Source organism: Amphiura filiformis, chromosome 3 (assembly GCF_039555335.1).
Source record: "Amphiura filiformis chromosome 3, Afil_fr2py, whole genome shotgun sequence".
Classification (NCBI taxonomy): Eukaryota; Metazoa; Echinodermata; class Ophiuroidea; order Amphilepidida; family Amphiuridae; genus Amphiura; species Amphiura filiformis.
Genome location: NC_092630.1, coordinates 33,756,891 through 33,779,974, shown reverse-complemented (window position 1 = coordinate 33,779,974; position 23,084 = coordinate 33,756,891). Strand labels below are relative to the sequence as shown.

At 36.2% G+C, this 23,084-nt stretch overlaps 2 protein-coding genes across 3 annotated transcripts in view; one reads left to right on the top strand and one right to left on the bottom strand.

Annotated features, from left to right (window-relative positions):
• Positions 1-2,129: 2,129 nt before the first annotated feature.
• LOC140147196 (caspase-3-like) lies at positions 2,130-7,139 on the bottom strand. The gene is made up of 7 exons (XM_072168977.1): positions 6,827-7,139; positions 6,061-6,287; positions 5,258-5,452; positions 4,141-4,354; positions 3,404-3,541; positions 2,823-2,932; positions 2,130-2,402 (listed from the first exon to the last, which is right to left on the bottom strand). Exons 1-7 carry the CDS (start codon positions 7,137-7,139, stop codon positions 2,256-2,258), a joined length of 1,344 nt encoding a protein of 447 aa, XP_072025078.1. The 3' UTR covers positions 2,130-2,255.
• Positions 7,140-18,906: 11,767 nt separating this feature from the next.
• LOC140148399 (prominin-1-A-like) overlaps positions 18,907-23,084 on the top strand; it is a 114,653-nt gene continuing 110,475 nt past the window's right edge. For both annotated transcript variants that reach the window (XM_072170328.1, XM_072170327.1), the window contains exon 1: positions 18,907-19,118. The gene's annotated coding sequence lies outside the window, so the exon portion shown is untranslated. The remainder of the gene's footprint in view (positions 19,119-23,084) is intronic.

The following is a 23,084-nucleotide window of genomic DNA, read 5'->3' as shown; positions in this document are numbered from 1 at the left end:
TTATACGCTTTTCAATACGGAATAAATGCTAACCTCATCGTGACATCACCCAAGCAGCAAAGTTCATTTCCCATTGAAAAAGCGTTATCCGACGGATCTGCAGTCACCCATTCTGCTAGAGGATGGAAGTCAAAAGTAACAAGCTAGAGGCAATTACAAATAGCTATACTGAATAGTACGTGCACTTTTGTATTTGGGATAATGTTTTCACACCGCAAGTAATAACACTTTGATTGGTACCATTTTTCTCTATGCCCCCCCTAAGACTCCCACAATTGGGTACATAACTTAAAAATGCTTGTAGCACGGTTCATTGTTGTAAGGCCGAAAAACACGTTTAGCGTCATGGTTTTGAAAAAAAGGAAGGAGGAGGGTTTTCTTTATATTTTTTTATTGGAAAAATAGTGGAAACCCTATATTTGGTCCGTTTTTGCATACACTATACGATACCTTGAAAAAAAAGGAGGAGGCCTTTTTTATTTTATTTTTCTGGTATATAGGTTAGGCCCCTCTCTACTATAATGGTATATAGGTTAGGCCCCTCTATAGGCCTACTGATCACAAAACTTTCCTGAAGTGCTTCTTATACATTTGGAAGGCTATATATAGAACTTTTCAAAACATCATTTCTTTGTCTTTCTCTTAATTTCTTTAGCTTTATTTCTTTCTCCACCCACCCCCCGGAAGTCCCCTCTCACTCTTTCTTCCTCCCTCCTCAAATAACCCTAATCCACGAGTGCTGACGGTAATTTAGAACTAATAATGCCCGAACACAAATTTGGTGTCACTTTCAAGGTTTTTTTTCTAATTTTAACAGTATAATTAATGCCTGTACAAAATCTCAAAGAGTACAATTTTGATATGTTCATGGTTTTGTTAATGTTGGATTAATGTTTGTTAACTGTTTGCTTTCCGGGGTACTTCCGAACAATGATTAGCCTGATACGCAATTATTTGTTTCAAGTTTTTGTTTTTGAAATATCATGAAAACAAAATCCTAATATAAGTTTTCCCAACAAAATAATTGCGACTTGGGGCATCATATTTTAGAATGTCAGAAAAGTGAAATGTTTGTGTGGACAGGGGTGGGGAAGCGCGTCTGGTCCGATGTTTATTTTATATACACTAAAAACAACAACAACAACAACAACAACAGCGTTTAGGATCTAAACACTATAATGACACTTTGTACTCGATTTGTACATTTTAGATGCTGAACACCGAACAAGTTTAGTAAGGGACGCATTAGACTTCAAGAGGGGTTAGGAAGTTGCGCTGTTGGGGTCGGGGATTTTTTCTTTCGCCCAAAGGCGGTGTTGTTTTTTTTAAAATTTCATGCACATTTATACACAGTTATAGTTGGGGAAAGTTTTTTGTGTGTGTGTGTTGATGGGGACAGATTTTTTTTGCTGGAAGTTTTTTTTCAAAACTTCCTAACCCCCATCTTGAAGTCTAATGTTGCATCCCTAATAGGACACTTGAGGAGTCTGACCACTAGCCAAGTTCCGAGAAATCGGATCAAATTATGGTTTTTACTGAGAAACCACCAAGTAAAATGGTCGGCTCCACCCCTTTTAGCTCCTTTTTACCTCCTATGTTTGATAGTTGGGTGTGAATACGATTGAGCGTTTTAGTATGCCGGATGAAACACCTTGGGGTAATAGGCTTTCCTTACACTGCAAAAATTGTGTCTTACCTGAGGACACTATTTTAAGACGCGACTTTGAAGCCACTTTTTAGCCATGTCCTTATGCAAGTCATGTCTTGCATGGAGACATGGCTTGTGGAAAGACAGGACTTTGAGCTATGTCCTTATCCAAGACATGACTAGCTACTAGACATCAACAAAGTAAGTATGTAGCTAGCCTTAAGTCATGTCTTAATTATAGGATCAGAATGGGACATGTCTTACTTCATGTCCTAATTATATTAAAGACACTTTATTAAATAAGTGACTTCTAACAAGTCACTAATGCTTCGAGTCGTGTCTTATCGCACTTTCCAATGTCTCTAAACTAGACATGACTCATATGCATAAAGTCATGAATAACCAGAAGATATGTGGTTATGATATGTGACTTATTGCACAAAGCCCACAAAGACATGTCTTAGACATGTCTTAATTCTGAAGACATGTCTCCATGCAGTTATTGCTAGACACAATTTTTGCAGTGTAGCTCCCAGATTTGTAGGAAAAGAATCTAAATTCGTAGGAAGAAGATTGATTATTATGATAATGAAATTCATGCTAAATATCATGATAATGTTTCTCGGTATTTTGGATGGAAATACACATCCCTCCGCAAACTATGTGTAATTTGAGGCGTTTGTCTGACGTTCTTGTGTGTCCGAGTGTTTTGGTCGTAAAACTGGCTTTTCCTCCCAGAAACCCGATTGGTCACCTGCAAAAATAACGGACACACAATCGCGTATTTAATGTGACAGTAAACCAGAATAGAACTTTTTGAAAATAAACAAACAACCGAAGAAAGAGAGAAAAGATAAGGAATGTTTGTCATATTTATAATAGGCCTACGCGTATAGGGTGTATTGATCATATATACGGCTTATTTTAATAAAATTTAAAAATCATCATGATCATGTATAAATTCAGACTTCCGACTCAGACTCTCAAGGAACCTTGAGAACACCCCGTCTTTCGGCGCCTAAGCCGTCGTGCCAAACTTTGGCAGTACATGGCGGTCGAATATATATACTGGGAATTGCAAAACATTCGCTCTAAAAGAGTTTTTTATATATATTATTTAGATTGATTCTATCATCATAGAATACTTTAATATAGTGTATAGGCCTACCTTTACCTGATTCATAAGTTGGTGGAGACTTTCTTCATGAGCACTAGTTAGGAAAGCTTCCACTATTGCCTGCACAAACCACGATCCGGACTTTGTATTACGTAAGGACAAGTAACCTAGTGGGAAAAAGAAGTATGCTCGAGATATGATGAAATAAATAAAATAAAAAATAATAAAAAATAAAATAAAAATAAAAATAATAATAATAATAATAAAAAATAAATAAATAAATAAATAAATAAATAAATAAATAAATAAATAAATAAATAAATAAATAAATAAATAAATAAATAAATAAATAAACAAACAAACAAATAAATGAAAATGAATGAACGAAAGAAAGAAAGAATAAGTGAATAAATGAATGAATGAACGAACGAACGAACGAACGAACGAACGAATGAATGAATTATGAATGAACGAACCTGTAAATTAAATCAGGAAGGATTTCTTTAAAAAAATCAGAAATGTGTCAATGAGATTCCATTTCAAGCATGTTTTCTCATTACTATTGACTCCTTACACAATATTTGAATAAAATCCAAAAAAAAAGAATATGGAACAGTATAAGAAAAATCGTGATTAACCTTCGGTTGTTGCAAATGCTATGTATCTATCAGCATTGTCAGTGACATCCGGGCCATCAGCATGATCAGTGACGTCAGCAACCACGGCTGAATCTGCTTCAACCGTATCAACTTCCAAATGTGAACGATCAAAATCTCCTAAAAATCAAAAACAAAGTTTTCCTTATTGGTTAATGATAAACTTATTTTGGCAAACCTACATGCAACGGGTCACTTACAGCAACACCATATCACTTTCAGATTCAAAGTATAGGCTAGCTGTCCGAATACTGAGGGCCGGGACTGAGGGCACATGCAAATGAGTACGACAAATTACATTAGTTCTGACTTTTGCATACTGCCGAATGCCATTTATAAACCTTCTGTTTATAAGTTTTATACAACCCCTGAAACCGGGCCGTTAAAGCAGCGACGGTGGCGATGCGACCATGGCAAAAACGTACGGCTTTGAACTGCAACCCCTGCATTCGTTAACGCTGTCCTCAGCAGTCAATATAAAAGAGGCGGGTTGTAGTTATCCTTGATTCATCAGTATGAGGAAAACACAATGAACATTGTATTTGCAAACAAACTAACCTCAGCACATTTCCGAATATTTAGTTTCAGAAAGATTCGTGACCATTTATAACTCAGTAGCAAGTGTCCTTTTCTTTCTCACATTGTAACTAAGCCAACTAATATAATTAGTTTGTTAGTTGTTTGTTTTTCTAAAATAGGCTATAATATGGTTTCCTTACTTCCACGACATGCTTGAATAAAGAATAGTTTTGGCTTATTGGCTAGAGCTGGACAATTCGTAGGTTTGAACTTCTCCACTATGTTTTTGATCTCAACCACTTCTCCATCTGCCCCGTTGATGAATCCAACACCACCATGGCTCATCAGAACTACCACAGAAGAAGCACTTTGAGGAAGTTCCGACACAAAGTGGTCAACTGTCGTGTAAATTTCCTGCAAAAACATTGTTAAGAGAATACATATTATCACAAAAAGTTATTACCCCCTCCTTTTTTTACTAGACAATAACTCAAAATGCATAAAATTTTAAAACTGAAATAGCAAAAATAAACATTATTAGTTTTGCAAGCTATTTGTCTGCAGCTCTTAAATTAAAAAGAAAAAAAGAAAAGATGCAGATTCAAGAAAACGTTATTCAGAAAACGTTAAAATGTCGGGTTATATAAAGGGTATAAAAAAGTTTTAATATAAAACATTCAAAAAACTGTTTTGAAATCCTGAATTATGAAGCAAAACAAATTATTTTTACAAAATAATTTGCAAAAACGTTTGCCCCGAATATCATGAATATGTCATAATAACGTTTCAAAAAATGTTTTCATGACCTTTATATAACCCGATATTTTAATGTTATTTTAAAAAACGTTTTAAATAAAGGTTTTAAGAACATTTTTGTATTGGGTCTAACAACAAAAGCATTCTTAGAATAAAGGGTTCTTGCCTGTCCTGTATGTATAACCCTCAGGAGAAAAGGGTTCTTGAAAATTAAAAGAACCCAAAGTGGTCCTTATTATCCTTTCCAGAACCCTTTTCAGGTATAAAATGGTTCTTTCTAGCCTTTCCGGAACCCTTTTCTGTTTTTTGTAGAACCATTTTTAAATAGTTCCTTAAAAGGAAACTTAAAAGGTTCCACATACAGGACTCAGGACAGCTTAAAAACCATTTTAGGTTCTACTTGAACCTTTTTTTCCCCTAAGAGTGCACTATTAATAGATTAGGTGTAACTTTTGAATCTGCATTTAAAATTTTTTTTTTATGTATAGTAAAAAACTGCGGTGCTTTTTTTATTATATAATTTCAGTTTTAATGTTTGATCAATAGTGTTGGTTTTTTTACCTCAGCAGCAAGATTAAAATTGTCAGTGATTTCGTATCCCAACTCTTTGAACAGATGCTTCATATTCATAAAATCCACTTCTGACCCATTTCGGATTGGCAGTGGATCACCATTACTTTTACCGCCATAAAATTCCTTGACGTTTAAAATGTAAGCCCGGCCCTTCAGATCCGATTCAAGAAGACTTGTGTAGCTCTGAAAAATGGGAAGAAGTAATTTAGCCATTATTATGATTTAATATAGATTCAGACTAGACGCACTTGCTGGGGGTTCCATTCACGAGATCATAACGGTTCAAGCTAGAACCTTCTTGTCCTCTATGCAACATCCACGTTACCATGGTGACGAAACCCTTCTGACAAATTATGGTTCCATAAAGATTTCCAACACGTTCTGTACTATAATAGACTGCATGCTCATAAGAACTGGATTTAAAACTTTTATTTCAGGACCTTTTCCGGGAAATTCCAGAATAGTTTATTGAACCACCACCATTCTTTTCTTTTCTTTCTGATGACGCCAGGGCCAGGGGCATATAGGTTGGTGTTCTCCTCAGTCACTTCCCCAGTCAAAATGAGGAAAAATTGCCACTCTTTACGGGCTCTGGTATGAGCGTTTGGACAGTATTTGTTGTGCGACATGAGAACACGTAAAAAATAAAAAACACTATCATAACCCGTAAAAACATAAAATAGTTCTTCAAAGAACCAAAAAGGTTTTTTTGAGCTCAACCATTTGAGTTACTCTTGAAACAGGCACTTCACCGTCTTGTCAATTTTGCAATAGACATCTAATTTTCTTACTTTGTCTGGATTCCTTTGAAATGACGTTGGCGTTGGTGCCGGTCTCACGTGATAGGCTTCATAAAGGCCATTTTCATCAGGTTTTATTTCATGCTGGTATGATGCAGATGGATCTGGTTGATCTGACGGCAATCGTGTCGGCATGGATGGCTCAACTTGTGTCGGGAAATGTAACTGATCTTCTGCTGGTACTGAAGGTTGTTCGGGTGTCGGCAAAGATTGTCCAGCTTATAAAGATTAATAATATAGTGGACGAAGTCATCATGAAGAAGAGTGGGTCTATATTCTATGGGAGCTTAGAGGGAAGTCTTTGGCAACCCATTATTGTTGTTGGGTGGGCTAGCACCATAGCCCCCTAAAAATCATAAGTTTAGGATAATAATAATTGTATAAGGCAAAATTTATAATTTATAGTATAATTCATGGTAAAATCCATATAGTTCAAAACTGAGACGAATATACCTACTAGGTATATTCGTCTCAGGTTCTAAAGCTCCTTGATAATCTTCCGGATGGAAGGCTATAGGCCTAATGCTATTTTATATATAGGCCTACTTTGTACGCGGACTCCGGCATAGTCCTATAGGACCCCATATCACACGATGATTATAGGCTTTATACCATATAGCCTACGTTTATATTCAAGAATATTCCTACCTCGAAGTTAGGAGCTATAGAACTTAGAAGAATGTGTGTTTTGCATGAAAAGGACGCCTTCACCAACACAGATAGACTCTTCCTGCTGAAGTATAGGTTGTACCCTTACCTGATGAATTCAAGTATTTCTGTTCAATATGCTTCAGTTCATCATAGAGCTCACTATCGACGTTTTGCAGAGCTTCCGTAAATCTAAAATAAGCTTTTGTTGGTCTTTTCTTCAAAATTTTTAGTAATTCGTCCACCTGGTCGTCACTTCGACTGTGGCTCTGTATTTGAGCCACGTCATCATCCTTCAGAATATGCTGGCTTTTTAAAGCTTTGAGGATGTCACGTGCATCCAAATTTTGGCAAAGTTGAAGGGTAGCTTCATCAAGAATCAACCGAATCTGTCCCCTTGCATGCCTTGTCGCAGCAGCCATGTTGCTTTCCTTTTTATTTGAACGAGCTGTATGATATAGGCCTACACCTATATCCGGCAACAAATGTTATGGGCAAAGTTCAACTACAACTAAACAATAATTAAATTAATGAGTGAGCTGTAAATTATATTAATATCATTATCTATTTTATTTCTAATACTCGAATACTAGAAAAAGCATTATTAGGCCTACTATTATTGCAAAGTGCTAAAGGCCATATTCATTGATTTATATGTTTTTTATTTATTTTTTATTGTATAGGCCTAAACAATGATTGGGGGAGGAGTAGCCTACTTTAGTTCGAGCGCCTAAATTTTGCACGTAGCGCGCGTGCTAACTAAAAATCTGGAGTTTAGCCTGTGTTTTCTCCTGTGGATGTCAAGGAGTTTACCAAAACACTGGACCTATTCATTTCTGACCCGTAGTGTCTCACATTCATTATGTGAGTACCCCACCCAACGGTAGACACGTACGTCACGTAGGCCTACCCTCTCAGTTATTTGAATTTCCTTTTATTTCCTTCTTGATTCAAGTCCTTACCCAGCAAACACAAAACGTTTTTAAAACGTTTTAAACAAGTTATATTTTGGGTTTGGTTTTGATAAAAACGTGTTTGATAACAATAAATATCGAGTTATATAAAGGTCATGGAAACGTTTTAAAACGTTTTGTTTGAAAACACAATACAACAATATTTAAAAAAAAATTCAAACAATTATTGTAAAATACTTTTTGCAAACATTTTTTGCCAAATATTTTATCAATACTAAAATAACATACGGTAATGTTAGAATATTTGCAGTAAGTTATCCAAAAATGTTTTGAAAGAAATGCAAACGTTTTATACCCGTTATATACGGTACCCTTTATATAACCCGAAATTGAAAAGTTTTCTGTGGTAACCTTTTTAACCTTTTGCGAATGATATCTAAAACTTTTTGTGTTTCCTTAGTAGTTCATTCAGTCTTCAAGTTTTTTCCCCATCACTTAAAATCAACTTTCTTTTCATTTTCTTTTCCGTTTTTCCATTTCCTCTAGGCCTATTCTCCTTACGTTTCTTTCAAGTTTCTTCTAAATTGACTTTTCTCCCACTTCATTTTCCTATATTTTCCCTATTTTCCTACATTTTCCTCGCAGCTTGGCTTGCTTTCTTCTGAAGATAGCACAAGCGCACTCTGTCTGCTACACTGACACTGACAGACTGGAACCGATTATCGATTGATTATACGGTGCTATAATAATCGATTGATGTGTCGTTCTCACGCCCAACCGTTGCAAACGGTGAATATTTCCATGTATGTAATATACCGTATTTCATGAGTTTACGCAGAAAAATGCGCATGCGGGAAATGGTGATATCATGAGTTTGCGCATCCCAAAGCTGCTCAAACCCAGCAATTCCTTGATATGCGCAGCTCTTAAAAGCTGCGTCCTTTTGGGATTTCCTGAGTTTGCGCATCATGCTCAAACTCGGGAAATCTATGTTTTGCGCATCATGCTCAAACTCGGGAAATCTATGTTTTGAGCATCTGCGCATTCATGGGAATTTCCTAGTTTGCGCACGACCTAGTCTCTTTTTGCAGTCGTTTTGCATAAATAAATAAATTAGTATATTTTAACCATGTCGAAAGCTCTGATGACGTTCAAACACTATACGAATGGCAAATTGTTAAGAACAAAATTTTTAAAAACAAAACAAGAAACAGTACCGTTTGCGTGCATCGATTCATTTTGATATATCATATATATATATCATATATATATATATATATAGGCCCTATCCCGGGACCAGTATATTGGGCCTACACACAAATATCCCCACTCAGCTCCGCCTATGCCTACATCTATGCATGCCGAGGTTTACAGGTTAATGGTAGAGTCATTTGATGAAATAGCCGGTAGGCCTAAATGTTGGATAGTGAAATATAGAGATAATGTCATATTCAGACTAAAATAGCCAGAAGGGTTATTTCACTTTAATACCTTGTCATGTAGGCTTTTTTTTTTTTTTATCTGTAGTTATTACCCCGGGGGGCACTCAACTTTGGAAGTGACGGGTATGTGACTAGCAGAGTCGCGAAGTAGGGGCCTATCGGGTACAAAGCGATATTTTAAAAAAGGGGGTCATTGGGTACAAACAAAATAAAAAAGGGGGTCATTGGGTACAATATTTTGAAAAAAGGGGGTCATCGAGTATAAGATTTTTAAAAAAGGGTCATCGGGTAGAAAATTTTGAAAAAATGGAGCAAAATTTTGAAAATTTCGGCATAATTTTGAAAAAATTGAGCAAAATTTGACAGTTTCGGCATTTTTTTGTTCATTTTGATGATGCTATTCTAGAAAAAAGGGGGTCATTGGGTAGCCTCAACCAAAAAAAGGGGGTCATTGGGTAGCCACAACTAAAAAAAAGGGGGGGTCATCGGGTATGGCTTTTAAAAAAAGGGGTCATCGGGTATAGTCGACTTCAAAAGAGGCGGCCTATTGACAGGCACATACCGTCACTTCCAAAGTTGAGTGCCCCCCCCGGGGTTATTACTAATATTATTTGAGCATTTCATTTCAAAATACTTAGTGGATTATCCGATTTGTGTATAGGCTAGTGTGATAGGATGCATCATTATAACCATATAATTTCGGATCGTGCTTGTGTGAAAAACGCACGTAGGCCTACTGAAAGTCAAGTTTGCATAGCCGAGTGTCATGTCATGATCACGAGTCTTATAGGGCCTACTTTTAGGCCCTATGCTACTTTGCCTTTTGAAAGATCAAGCACAATTATCAATAGTATTATCATCCATCATATCCTTTGTTTTCAAAAATGCTGATAATTTTTCATCTGATCCTTTAAATCTTTTGAGGAGTGTAGTATAGTATATGGTCATTTGGTGAAAAATTTTGAAATGCTAAAAGTCTATAAGTAGGCCTATATCCTTTCCTGTGAGTCCTTTCTTAAAGGAGCATACGTATTGGAACAAAGTTGTGGTCTAAACATACTATTTTGGGTTTTTTCAGGGCCATGACATAATTAAGATTGACAGGTTACATCGGCGTTCTGGACCATCTCCTCCTCACACTGTGATGAGTTCCCCGGTCATGGGTTACAGCTCGATATATTATTAGGCCTAGCCTATATAGCCTAGTACGTACATGCAGGGTCATTTGGTGAAAAGCTCAAATCCTCCAATTCTTTCCTCGAGTGTCCTTCTTCCTAGAGATTTTTAGCAGTCAAGTTTGTAGCTCACTGGTATCGTTCTACATGTAAAGAAGCCGGTGCGTGACGGTACGACTACGAGTACGAGTTCGAATCCCAGCACGGCGTCCTTTAGTTTACTAAAAAGTGCATTTTGTGTGAAATTTACTGCTGTGCTCATTGTTCCAGAGCAACCCATACGAAATTCCGAGGTGTGTGATCATTGCCGGTTGCAAACGTTAATTCGTGGTACATAGGGCGTGCGCTTCTTAATTTGCGGCAAAGACTTGAATTGTTGTTTTATAATGGTTCGTGGAGTGTTTTTAATGCCACATGTGGTCAGCGATAAATCATTTCTTTCTTTTTTTTGATTTCTGTCTTTGATTATTTTTTTTCTTTCTTTTCTTTCTTTCTTTCTTAAATTTCTGTTGGAATCACCGGAATAGACAGGGAAATCTTTCTTGTTTTCATTGCCGGTTGCAAACGTTAATTCGTGGTACATAGGGCGTGCGCTTCTTAATTTGCGGCAAAGACTTGAATTGTTGTTTTATAATGGTTCGTGGAGTGTTTTTAATGCCACATGTGGTCAGCGATAAATCATTTCTTTCTTTTTTTTGATTTCTGTCTTTGATTATTTTTTTTCTTTCTTTTCTTTCTTTCTTTCTTAAATTTCTGTTGGAATCACCGGAATAGACAGGGAAATCTTTCTTGTTTAGCATTTAATTATGTTTACGAATTGATCGACAATAACGTGTTTAGTGATATGATATAGGGCCGGTTTGATTTTATTTGATTGCATATAGGCCCTACTACCAAATTCCAAGGCTTATCATATCAAAACTACAATACAAAATACACACCCATCCGCCTTACACAACCCCCACACACCCCACCCAATCCTACAAACATACACGCAGTATTATAGATGTTGAGCGCAGAATGCGGAAAAATGCGTTTTGAGCTCACCATATAAAGCATCACAAAAGCGTCTCATCACATAAACTAACCAGCACACCCCTGTTGTACACTCACCACACACTCACCCCACACCCGACAAACAAATACTAAACACGCACATAAGCAATCTAGGCCTACATCATTAATGGACTTTGAAGTATTTTTAAGCGCAGAATGTCGAAAATAAATTTGAGACTTTATAATAATGCCATATGATAACGATTTATAGAGCTCACTGTAGAGCTCACTGTAAATTTCATATCATAAAACATGACCGTCTCACCATAACAACTTATACAACCCTTTTCTTCTTTCTTTTTCTTTCTGCGTTTCTATCGTCTTTCGTGCACTCTGTTTTCCCCTTTATCCCCAATATAATTATACTTGAAGTATTTCACACACCCAGATTTGGAAAATTGGTTTTATTTTCTTTTTAAAATGCACATAATTATCATGATCATTTAGGCCTATATGGTCAAATCACAATTTTTAAAAGATTGTCAAGTTCAAATATTTATAATGTTCTTTCTTTATTTCTTTCATGAGGTCTATAAAAAAGTAAAACCCAAATGACGATAGGCCTATGCAAATGATTGACATATATGATTTATAATTATGCTGTATAATTAATCTGTATCTCGTCTGTCAATCATTGTCAAATCAATGTTGATTAAAGGGCCTATTAACATATTTCGGTAAGTCATACAATTGTATAATACGCTGTGATTAGCCGCAAGCCGAAAACGGGAAGGTCAACTTGGCCATTAATGGTAAATTTTGCATGAATTAAAGGTCGCTAACCCCCTGATTGTCTTTTTTCTTTGCAAATTACTGATTTATAGCAAACACCACACCTATATTTATTATAATATTAATCACGTACTTATTTATGAAAAAGGGTACAATCTAACTATTCTGATGATTGACAGCTATAATGAATATATACCAATGGATAGGCCTATTCTACATGCGGCATTGCGCGGTGCTCCTTTATTAAAAGGGAAATCCCTGTTTGGACACGGTCAACATGGTCGAAGCGCTTATAAATAGGCCTAATTCTTTGTTGAATAATAGTATATTTTCACGTCACGAATGCAACATGGCATTCGCCTGTAGGCCTACATAATAACTTTAGAATGTAAATTTGATAATAACTAAATTATCAATTATCAGTTTCACCCGTATAGGCAGGGACAGATTTAAGCGGTGGTCCGGTGGCCCTGCGCCAGTGGATTTTGCATTGGGCCATAATAACTTCCAACAATGCTGACCCGACGGGCCACTAGATATTTGAGCCTGATATATAACAGTTCTCATATGAGACAAGATATAATCAGTGATTGACATAATTTGACACAGTTTCTGCTCCATTTGTCACCTGTGTGCAATTTATAGTTAGTTTCGTATATTAATTCTTATTCTTGCATTGCATTCAAATTGGAAATAATTATATATTTAATTTTAAACATCATATAACTTGTTATTTTTCCTGTTCACGCTCTCACATATAGGTCTTCCATATCTGGGTATATCAAATACCCAGATTTGGAAGCATAGAAGTGGGTCGTTTATGCCGTGTGCATGGCCAGGCTGTACACTGCATGCCCTATAATAGCATCCATAAGGGGATGACTTTATTTTTCAAATTAAAAAATAAAATATATTTCTTTCTTATTTATTTTCTCTCTTTCAGTGACTTTCTTTTACTTTTAGTCCACATTTTTAACAAAACATTGCTTTGTCTTTTTGGTGTGTTTTTTTCTTTCTTTCTAAATACTATCCTTCAATATACTCAAACATGTTCAGCATTCAAACATGTTTACAAAGTGATTGCATTATATAATGCGTTTAGTGATAATATATATATTTCATTTTAAACTTCATAACTCGTTATTTTTCCTGTTCACGCGCCCACATAGGTCTTCCATATCTGGGTATATCAAATACCCAGATTTGGAAGCACAGAAGTTGGTCGTTTTATGCCGTGTGCATGGTCAGGCTGTAGAGTAGACTGTATAATAGCATCCTTTAATTAGATAATTAATTAAGATCTTTGTAAAGGGGTGATTTTCTTTTTCAAATTAGAAAATTAAATTATATTTCTTTCTTATTTGTTTTCTCTCTCTCAGTGACTTTCTTTTAATTTTATTCCACATTTTTTGACAAAACATTGTTTTGTCTTTTTTCGCGTGTTTTTTCGTTCTTTCTAAACACTATCCCTCAATATACTTATCAAATTTGCAAATTAGAAAATTATATTTCTTTCTTATTTGTTTTTTCTCTTTCAGTGACTTTCTTTTAATTTTATTCCATATGTTTTAACAAAAAATTGTTTTGTCTTTTTAGCATGGAGGTTATGAGTTATTGTATAATATTAAACAGTTTTGAACTGATTTTCTTTCTTTCATTTGTTTTTCTTCCTTTCTTTTCATCTAAAATCGGACTAATTATATTTTCAAGGGCGGGTTCGTTTGTTTCCTTTCTTTTCATCTAAAATCGGGCTAAAGTTATAATATTTTGAAGGGCGGATTCGTTTGTTTCCTTTCTTTTCATCTAAAATCGGCATATCGGAAAGACTGAATGGACAGGGCAGGGAATCCATCTTTTTTTTTATTCCGCAAGTTTCTTTCTTCCTTCCTTCCTTCTTTTTTTTCTTAGTGCTATAAGCACGTGTAGCCGAGTGGATAAGGCGCCCGACTCATAATCCATAAGGCGCCCGACTCATAATCCATAGGTTGCGAGTTCGAGCCCCGCTCGTGCCAACGTGTTGTGTCCTTGGGCAAGGCACTTTATCCTCATTGCCTACTGGGGATGGGGTTGGGTTGGATTGGATGTTTGTATAGTTGTTTGTTTCAATGTTGCAATATTGGCGCTGATTAAGCTGCTGCCTGCAAATTGCATTGTGTCTGTTTAGGTGTGTTTAATGTACAATTCTAGCAATTTGACCTGCGGGTCACCATTAGAGTTTGAAATAAAAGCTTCCTTTTTATCCCTCAATATACTCAAACATGTTAAACATTCAAGTTTAGTGATATAGGGGCTTAGAAGTGTGATTTCATTTTGAACTTTTTTTTTAAATCTTTCGACAGCCATGGTGTTACCGTGTTACTGTCTATGATTTATTAAACATTTTCATACAAATGAAAGATGGCTGATTAAAAAAAAAAATTATCAATGATAAGAATCTGGTTATATCATCGAGATAAAATATCTCGATGGTTATATTATAGAATCCATTGATTTTATATATATTATACAGATTCCATTGATTAATAATAGCACACCAGTCAATGATTAATACCAAAGAATTCAATATCCTAGCCATTCAGCTATTGTTCCTATTATATAACGTGACATTGCGCTAATCACCTTGTCAAGTGGACAATTGTTATGATATCCTTTCCTGTATATCGTTTATCATTATTTTATTATTATAACCAATATAGTTCCCCAAAATGGTACTCATTTTGTTAGATGAACAACTAAGAAAATAATAATAAATCAATAAATGATAAAATATGTTATGATAATAAATAAATAAACAGCCTATAAATAGATAAAAGATACATTATAAATACACAATTAGAAGAAAGAGAATAATAATAGGCCCTATAAACAAATTAAATTCTCCAATGTGACTTTTATTATAATACAAATAGTCCGGCTAATATCAATAATAAAACCACAGTATATTTATAATAACATTAATAACACTAATAATAATAATAATATAATAAAAGAATAAGAATAATAAAAATAATAACAATAATAATAATAATAATAATAATATACAATTCTGATGATAGAAAGCAAAATTAAATCTTCAGAGCAATAATTTCCTCCGTTTTGACAGTTGTACCGTCCGTGATCATGATGCAATTTAGTTTTACATGTTGACTTCGCTCCATACGTTCATGCTCATTTCAAGGAAATTCCTAGTTTGCGGCTTTGCGCAGGCTACTCAAACTCGGAAATTCGGCTGTTTGAGCATGCGCATATCAAAGAAATTCCCAGTTTGCGCACGCTGCTCAAAATCGGAAATTCGGCTGCGCAAACTAGGAATTCGTTCAAATGCGCATCTTAATTAATTACGTGCGCAAAGTCGAGATATCACTGAAATGAGCATGCTCAAAGTCGGGAAATCACTACTATGCGCATGCGCAAAATGGTGCGTCCTTTCTTGATATCCGGGGTCTCACATAGCTCATATTTCGAATGATTGATTACAATTAATGATGCCCGGTAGTTCTTCATTTTATTACCAAATTTTCTCCCGGAATTTTCTAAGTAGTCCGCTCCTATATTTTAAAACAGAACCACATATTTTTTAATTATTTTTTTAAAACTATCAGGCTTGTCAAATGCTTTCTTGTTCTGAGCGTTCTACAACTGGGCCTGCGGACGCTCCAGAAAAATACAGCGCTAATATTTTTGGATTAAATAATACTATTAATAAAAAAACAAATACAAACAAAAAACAAAAACAAACAAAACAAAACAACAACAACAAAAAACAAACAAACAAACAATAAGAACAAAAACTCATTATCCTGCTTTCGCAGCATATGAAAAACACCATAAAAACGCATTTTGGGGGCCCTGGACCAGGTCAAAATTTGGAGGCGAGGCCCCAAACTCACAGGAGGAAGGCATGCATATGCACTCAAATGGCATTCGAGTTTTGGTTTACGTACACTCTAAGAAATAAAGGTTCTGGATATAGAACCTTTTTTGAAGTCTCAGGAGAACCCCCCTCTTATACCTCTAAAAACGGTTCCAAGTTAATTTTGGCATGATAAGATATTGAGAGTGGTATAGAAACATTAAAATTTAGAGGAAGACGAGTATATTTTCTTCCGATACCGGTATTAAATTAAATAGGCCTACTAGGACATAATTTGCGCGCGAAGCTCGTGCACACGTAGATTTCTTTTTGACATTGGGGGGACGGGGTTGGAAAATTTTTCTTGAAGTAGGCCTATATAGTGAGTCCAGCACCTTTAGGAAAAAAATTGGCATATTAAAACTGGTGAAATGGTACAAAAGTGGGATAAATTCGCGCACTTTAGCGCGCAATTGGGTCGGTTTTTAGGTTAGGGGCCAAACTTATGAGGTTATAGAAACCAACATATACAGTACAGGCATCATCAACATTAGGGGGATGATTGTATGGACAATCCCCCAGCAAAATATTGGGGAGGGGGTGGATTTATCCCCCATCAACTTTCAGCTATCTTAGCCCTTAATAATAAAGGTGAATTTTGTTATGGGAAATCCTTAGCCGGTGTTTTTCGGGCTAAAGAGGAAGAGGCACATGATGACAAAACGAGGCCCCCAAATTTTGGGGCCATCTGGCAACGAGGCCCCCGACGAGGCCCCCAAATTTTGAGGCCATCTGGCCCAATGGTAAATCCGGCCCTGGACTGCTAGCTGCTGGAGACTTATTTTTCTGGTATCGGGAGTAATTTATTTTGATATAAAATCCTTGCCTGGTTGCATTGTAGCGTTGAGGAGTAATAAAGCAGAAGTACTATACAGCCTGTCTCAAAAAAAGTTGTGCAAGTGAAAAGCGGCCTCTTTGTCAATTAGAAAATACTGTTGTGGCATTATGCTTACATCAACGTCAAGGGCGCAGTCTTAGCTCTCAAATGCCGTTTGTTCTGTTCAATTTGCTTGTTTCAATCTCGAGATGTGTTTATTTAACAACGAAAGGGTAAAATCACAATTGTGCCACTTTTACTTGGGAAGAGAGCTGTACATGTAAAATCAATTATATAGCTGATGTTGATGCGTCTAATGCACTCTCCCTTCGGGGCTCGTGCATCGGACGCATTATTCGCACCAACATCAGCGCGCATGCATTATTTTGTCTAATTTCTCTCCCAACAAGTAATGTAAACTTATAAGGTCCGTATGCACAAAAGAGTTAGACTGGGTCTAAGTGGAATTTAGTACCATGAGAAAGCACATAAGGTTATATATAATCGTATTATTTTTGAACGTTGCATTAAAATCTTTAGAATTTGCTAGCTACTCTAGGAAGGAAATAAGAGTAAAGGACCATTCCCGGTGGAACTTAATTCCAGTTAGACCAGGTCTAACTTTAGACCCTCTCTAACTCTTTTGTGCATACGGACCTTAGTGTGCAATATTTGTTTGTCTTTTAAAACATGTCTTGAGTGGCTAAGAGAGCAGTATTTACCATGATAAAATCATTGACGTGCACATGCATTTAATTCTACAGCAGAACGTGAAATATTTATTTATCTTTTCTGTGGAAAAAGATAATCATTATTCCTGCATCATGATAAAATAGTAAAAACAGAAAAAAAATTGTATTGTGTAATTAATGCATTCTTTTGATTTCACGAAGGAACTCTTGATAAACTTGATGCTATCGCTGATTTACATGCAAAGCTCTCTTATCTAGTAAAAGTGGCACAATTGTGATTTTACCCTTTCGTCGTTAAAGGCCCATTCAGTGATTTGCTCATCCGGACGATCGTAAAAATCATCAAAATTCAGATTTTGGTACCTTTGTAATTGGCATAGATGTGCTAACATAGCCTGCTAGTGGTTCGGTCGAAAGCCGTGTATTTCAAACAAAATAAAGCATTTACATGAATCTGGACTTTTGATACTGACAGTACAAAAAGTCCGACTCGAGATCGAAAGAAGCTCACTCTCCACCATCCACCATACCAACACGCGTTGCGTATTGTTTCTACTACTTATTACATCAGTAGCTACTATTTTGAACAAAATACACAATTTTAACTGTTTTTCATATTTGAATTGACCGTTAGTTTGCCTCGGTGACGTTTAATTGCTTATTTTGTTTTCTACTACAAAAATTAAGCGTCTGTTACTCTGTTTTAAATCAATTTAGACTCTACTTCCCCCATGTTAGAAACACTGGACTAGGAAGTTTTTCCAGTCGATTGGTGGCGCACTGTACGAAAATCTCGATTTTCTCGAGTCGATCTGAGTTGAAGTAGAAAACCTTTCTAAAATTTCTGTTTTTTGACTAATTTGTCGATGTATTCAGGGAAAAGTGGTTTAATGAAATTCTGTAGACTTATTCTTTATTTCTAAGCAACTCTGACAAATTTCCATTTTTTTAATGTTCCTGTGAAATCACTGAAAGGGCCTTTAACTAAGCATATCTCGAGATTAAAACAAGCAAATTGAACAGAACAAACGGTATTTGAGAGCCAAGACTACGCCCTTGACGTTGATGTAAGCATCATGTCACAACGGTATTTTCTAATTGCCAAAGAGGGCGCTTTTCACTTGCACAATTTTTTTGAGACAGGCTGTATAAGAAGCAGAAGGTTTGAAAAACAAACAAACAAATAAAACAGTATTTTGGCAGGATTCTGGTTTTAGGAGAAGGTAAAAAGGTACGGTAGTCGTATTGGTAGATTTTGTACCCAACTTTAATAAAAGTCATGGAAAATAAATAAAAAATGAAACACACATAGCTTATAATAGAATATTGATAAACAAACAAACAAACAAACAAAGAAGATATTCCGGTGCTTTGGGCGCACTAGGTTTTCAGCGAACGAAAATCTGGCAACTCGTTTGTTTACGTCATTGGTCCTTGATGTCATCGATAACAACCACAATCAGCGAAAGTGGTGCATGACGTGAAAGTTGGAAGTGCAGAAGTTCCGAACGGTCAATGCGGTTTGTTTCTGTTTACGGAAATGAGTTACAATAAGCACCAGTAACGTACAACTCAACCGGATCGAATCTGAATACAAGTACTGAATTTTGTGTTGAAGTATTGAAGATGGAGTGAACTTTACATCGAGCATGCATTGAAGGTAAGCTTAAATTAATTTTTCGTACGCACAATGTATGTAGTACGAGGAACACATACCGTACTTAGCTCTGCACAACGGTATGGGATGAAGTGTATACAAAAAGCTAGTGCAACATTGCACTAAAAAATACAAGGCTCCTTTAGCTAAAATAGTTGCATGTTTGTCATAATATTAATTACACAGATTCTTGTACTTCTTGTCAAAATCTTCTGCTTGTAATTGTAATTAATACCCCATTATTTATCCAGAATAAATAAAAATTCATTAACACATGATCCACATAATGTCAATGATATGCGCACCAAAACTGAGATGGCACTTCAGTGCAAACTTAAGGCAGCACCAATACGAAAATGTCATACCGATAATTTGGCGATAAATGATGTGTCTGTTTTGCCTGTTATTTAAGTTTGTGTTGCGAACTACGCACAATGGTAATTGACATTGTGGTTTGACTGGTTGTTCTTCGATCGAGAAATCTATCTACTATCAGTCGTAGACGTAGAGTAGTATTAATTTAAACCACAAATGTTGAACGTTTGAGGACTAAAGTTGTAGGAAGTGCCGTAGGGTGTCTGCAGTGTTAAATGTTTTAAATTATTTAATAATATCACAAATAATTAACAACCTGTTTGACCTACAGTTTGTCCACTCTGAACTACAAAGTACCGACGCGGACGCACACAACCCAATGTGCCGACTTTGAAGGCACGCATACTTGCAGCAGAGACGCAGCACTACGCACTGTTAACGAGCTGTATACGCGTGCATTGTCACTTTGTACTTCAGAGTGGACAAACTGTACACATGTACTGTACATTGACCTATCCAAATTTATATCTATAATTCATAGTGATTGCTCCATCAGAGCGATTGCTGAATAGGGTGCAACTCGGCTCTACTTTAATATTACAAGACTGCCCTACCCCAACCCTAAACCCTAACCCTAAACTCTGTAAACGAGGCGAGGACTGGACTCAAGTCTAGCAAGTTGCACCCTATAATTCGGTAATTGTACTGGACAGTAGACACCCGGCCAAAATTGTAAAAAAGTGGCTGAAAAGTACAAAAATGGGCCATTTTGCCGATAGGTGGAGATTGTTGTCCACGTTTTGTCAGCACAGACATTAAAAGGGCATTTTGTGATCCACAGCCTCATCCCCCACTTTTCTCAAAAAAGTTGAGATTTTTATACCACTGAAACCTCTGACTACATAATTACAACAGTGGCCTATCATGGAGCAGTAGGCCTACAATACACATAATTACGCATAACTCGCAAGTTACGCGAAATCGGAATCAACTGAAATTTTGGGAATGTATTTTTTCTTGGATATCTACTGAAATGTCATAAAAAGAAGATGCTAGGATCACAAAATCCTCCTTTTTGAAAGTGTTTTTATAAATAACATTGACATTTTTTTATACGGAATACTACTCTTCACTAAGTTGGCCAATTATTAACTTATTATAAGTAGTCCTGTAGTCTGCGTGCAGCATGCTCAGGATCAGGGTTCGAATTCAGTCAATTTTTTTGCATCGCAGTTTGTGCTATGCAAAACACATGTTTGCATCATTTGTTAAGTAGTATAGCACTTTTAGCTATGCATTTTGGAAAAGTGCATAGCAGTTGATGGAAATTGCATCGCATTTTGCGATGCGATACCGTCGAATTCGATCGCTGCTCAGGATGCGCAGGTTTTGTCCGGGGTCCATTGAAATTGTGTGGCTGATGATGGAAAATATACTCACCGTAGCACGATAGACACCCTAATGATGATGTATGCGAAGCCGAAGGTACAATATTTCTCACTAGGTGGAGATGTGTCATTTGAGCAACTTTTTCGGGTGCTGTAACCGTCATGATCATTGTTGTTTACTTTTGAATTTCCATTGCTTTACATCATGCTTCACTGAATTGACACTGATTCTTACGCGTTTTGAGATAGCTCCAAGTTCTGTCCTATATCCATCATCGGCTATCAGTGGGCAGGATTGAGGATATACTTTTCGATCAACTTTATTCTTTCCTTACGGTACCATACTACCCTAGTGCAAGGAACTTAAATGTTGTCCTCTGTCCAACGTATACACTTGGCTTGACCGTTACCGTATGGGGAATTATACAGTACAGAATACGACCCATCATCCACGGGTGGTGACATGTAGTCTCCCAAAACACCAAAAGCGTTGGACATATACTTACTTTAAAATACTGTATATCATTTTATTCACATAAAGTTTGGTCAACTTGCCTTGAAAGGTCAACAGTAAACTTAAATGGCGAGCGGTCTGAATTTTGAGCCATTTTATGTTTATGTGGTGAACTAAATGCTTACCCACTTCTCACGTCTTGTCAAAGTCAATTGGCTCCAAACAAAGGATTTGAGCCGGTGTCCTTCACCGTAGTTATGGCGGAGTGCAGTCCATTCAATAAAATGTTGTCATCAACCTATTTGATCGTAGTGCAGGGTTATGTGTGTGAGACGAACTGTCACTGTAGATTGCAATCATGCTTTTGTTGAATGCATTTGAGTAGTCCGCCATATTTACGGGATGATACGTAACATGCAAGGCCTCTATTGGTTTGTACAGGGCCTTTCAGTTTCAGTCAATTTTCTCAGCACACATAAAATACCAATTTTTGCCTTTAATAATTTAAATTACCGTATTGGAAGTTGATTTCCCTGATAAAATTTTAACTTTTAGAATTGTTTCATCAAGAGAAGAGGTTCCTATTTTAGGGCACGTTTTGTGATTTTCCTTGAATGCAAGCTAACAGTCTAGTTATAGCACAGGGTCATGACCTGGAAATAGAACTTTGTATTTCTTTTCCACAAAATTTTAGTTTTTACAGATCATGAAAATTGAGATAGAAAGATATTATGAGATCATGAGATTAAATATCAAAATTCGAACTCGGTGTAGCATAGAAATTCATCCGAAAGATTCAAAGGACAATATTTGTGATATCAAGAAATATTAACCTTAGAAACAATGTACATGGAATCGGTGAACAGATGAGTAGATATTATTAAACTTTTTTCTCTGGCTTTATTGCCGACTAACCACCTTGTTGGCAAAAGGCTGAAAACACAGATATGTTGTTTTTTTCAATACACAAACTTACACAAGCTAAGTCATTTCCCCTTTTTTTGAGACAAACAAATGAGGCAAAAACAAAGAAAAATGCTATTTAATTCAAGCGCCTGTGTCTTTTAACCCTGATGTAGCAATGACATGTGCGCATTTCATTGGGTGCAGTTTTAAATCGCTAACATTTGCCGATTTCGCTCCAGCACTGACAGTGTAGACAAGCACACGCCTAAACACGTCACATAGATGCATGCACGAAACAGCTGCCTCAATGCTTGATTTCACTGCCACAAAAAATGGTACATTATGCAAATTATTGAATGTCTGAGAGTGCAATAACATTGGTAATGGTGCCGGTTTGCTAATAAAACTTGGACACACTGTAAGAATAAGGTGTATCTTCTCTGTACCATCAGACACCAGATTAATTTCTGAGCACTGGCCAGCATTTCAAATAATGGACCTCACACCACGATTTGAATATTCAAAACTGCTGCCAAAAGGATAGTTTTACATTTGTAGGTCACTCAAGCGGGACAACTCCTTTATTCCATAAAATGATTGCTTTGTAAACGTCACAAACAATTGGTCTGAATATCAATTTTTTAGTGGAAGTAAGAATGGTCACTGGTCAGTGATTTTTAGATTTTCAGTTTCAAAATAGATCATTTTGGCCAAACATGAATGCCACCATATTCTGCAATTTCTATCAGAAATTTCCCAATTTTTTAAATCTTAAAATTCATAATAAAGCTAATGTATATAAGTTAGAACCACAGACAACATGACCAATAGCAATTCTGATATTCAAAAGCCTATCTAAAAAAGTAAACTTGCCTGGTTCAGAGCATTCTTCGCCAAAATAGAGAT

What these genes read in the sequence shown, in the direction of transcription:
- LOC140147196 (XM_072168977.1), bottom strand. Translation starts at nt 7,139, where the DNA reads ATGGCTGCTGCGACAAGGCATGCAAGGGGACAGATTCGGTTGATTCTT. An exon ending in TATTCAAGCATGTCGTGGAA is followed by an intron (nt 3,542 to 4,140) that starts GTAAGGAAACCA and finishes TTTGATTTTTAG; the next exon opens with GAGATTTTGATCGTTCACAT. An exon ending in TCCACCAACTTATGAATCAG is followed by an intron (nt 2,403 to 2,822) that starts GTAAAGGTAGGC and finishes TTATTTTTGCAG; the next exon opens with GTGACCAATCGGGTTTCTGG.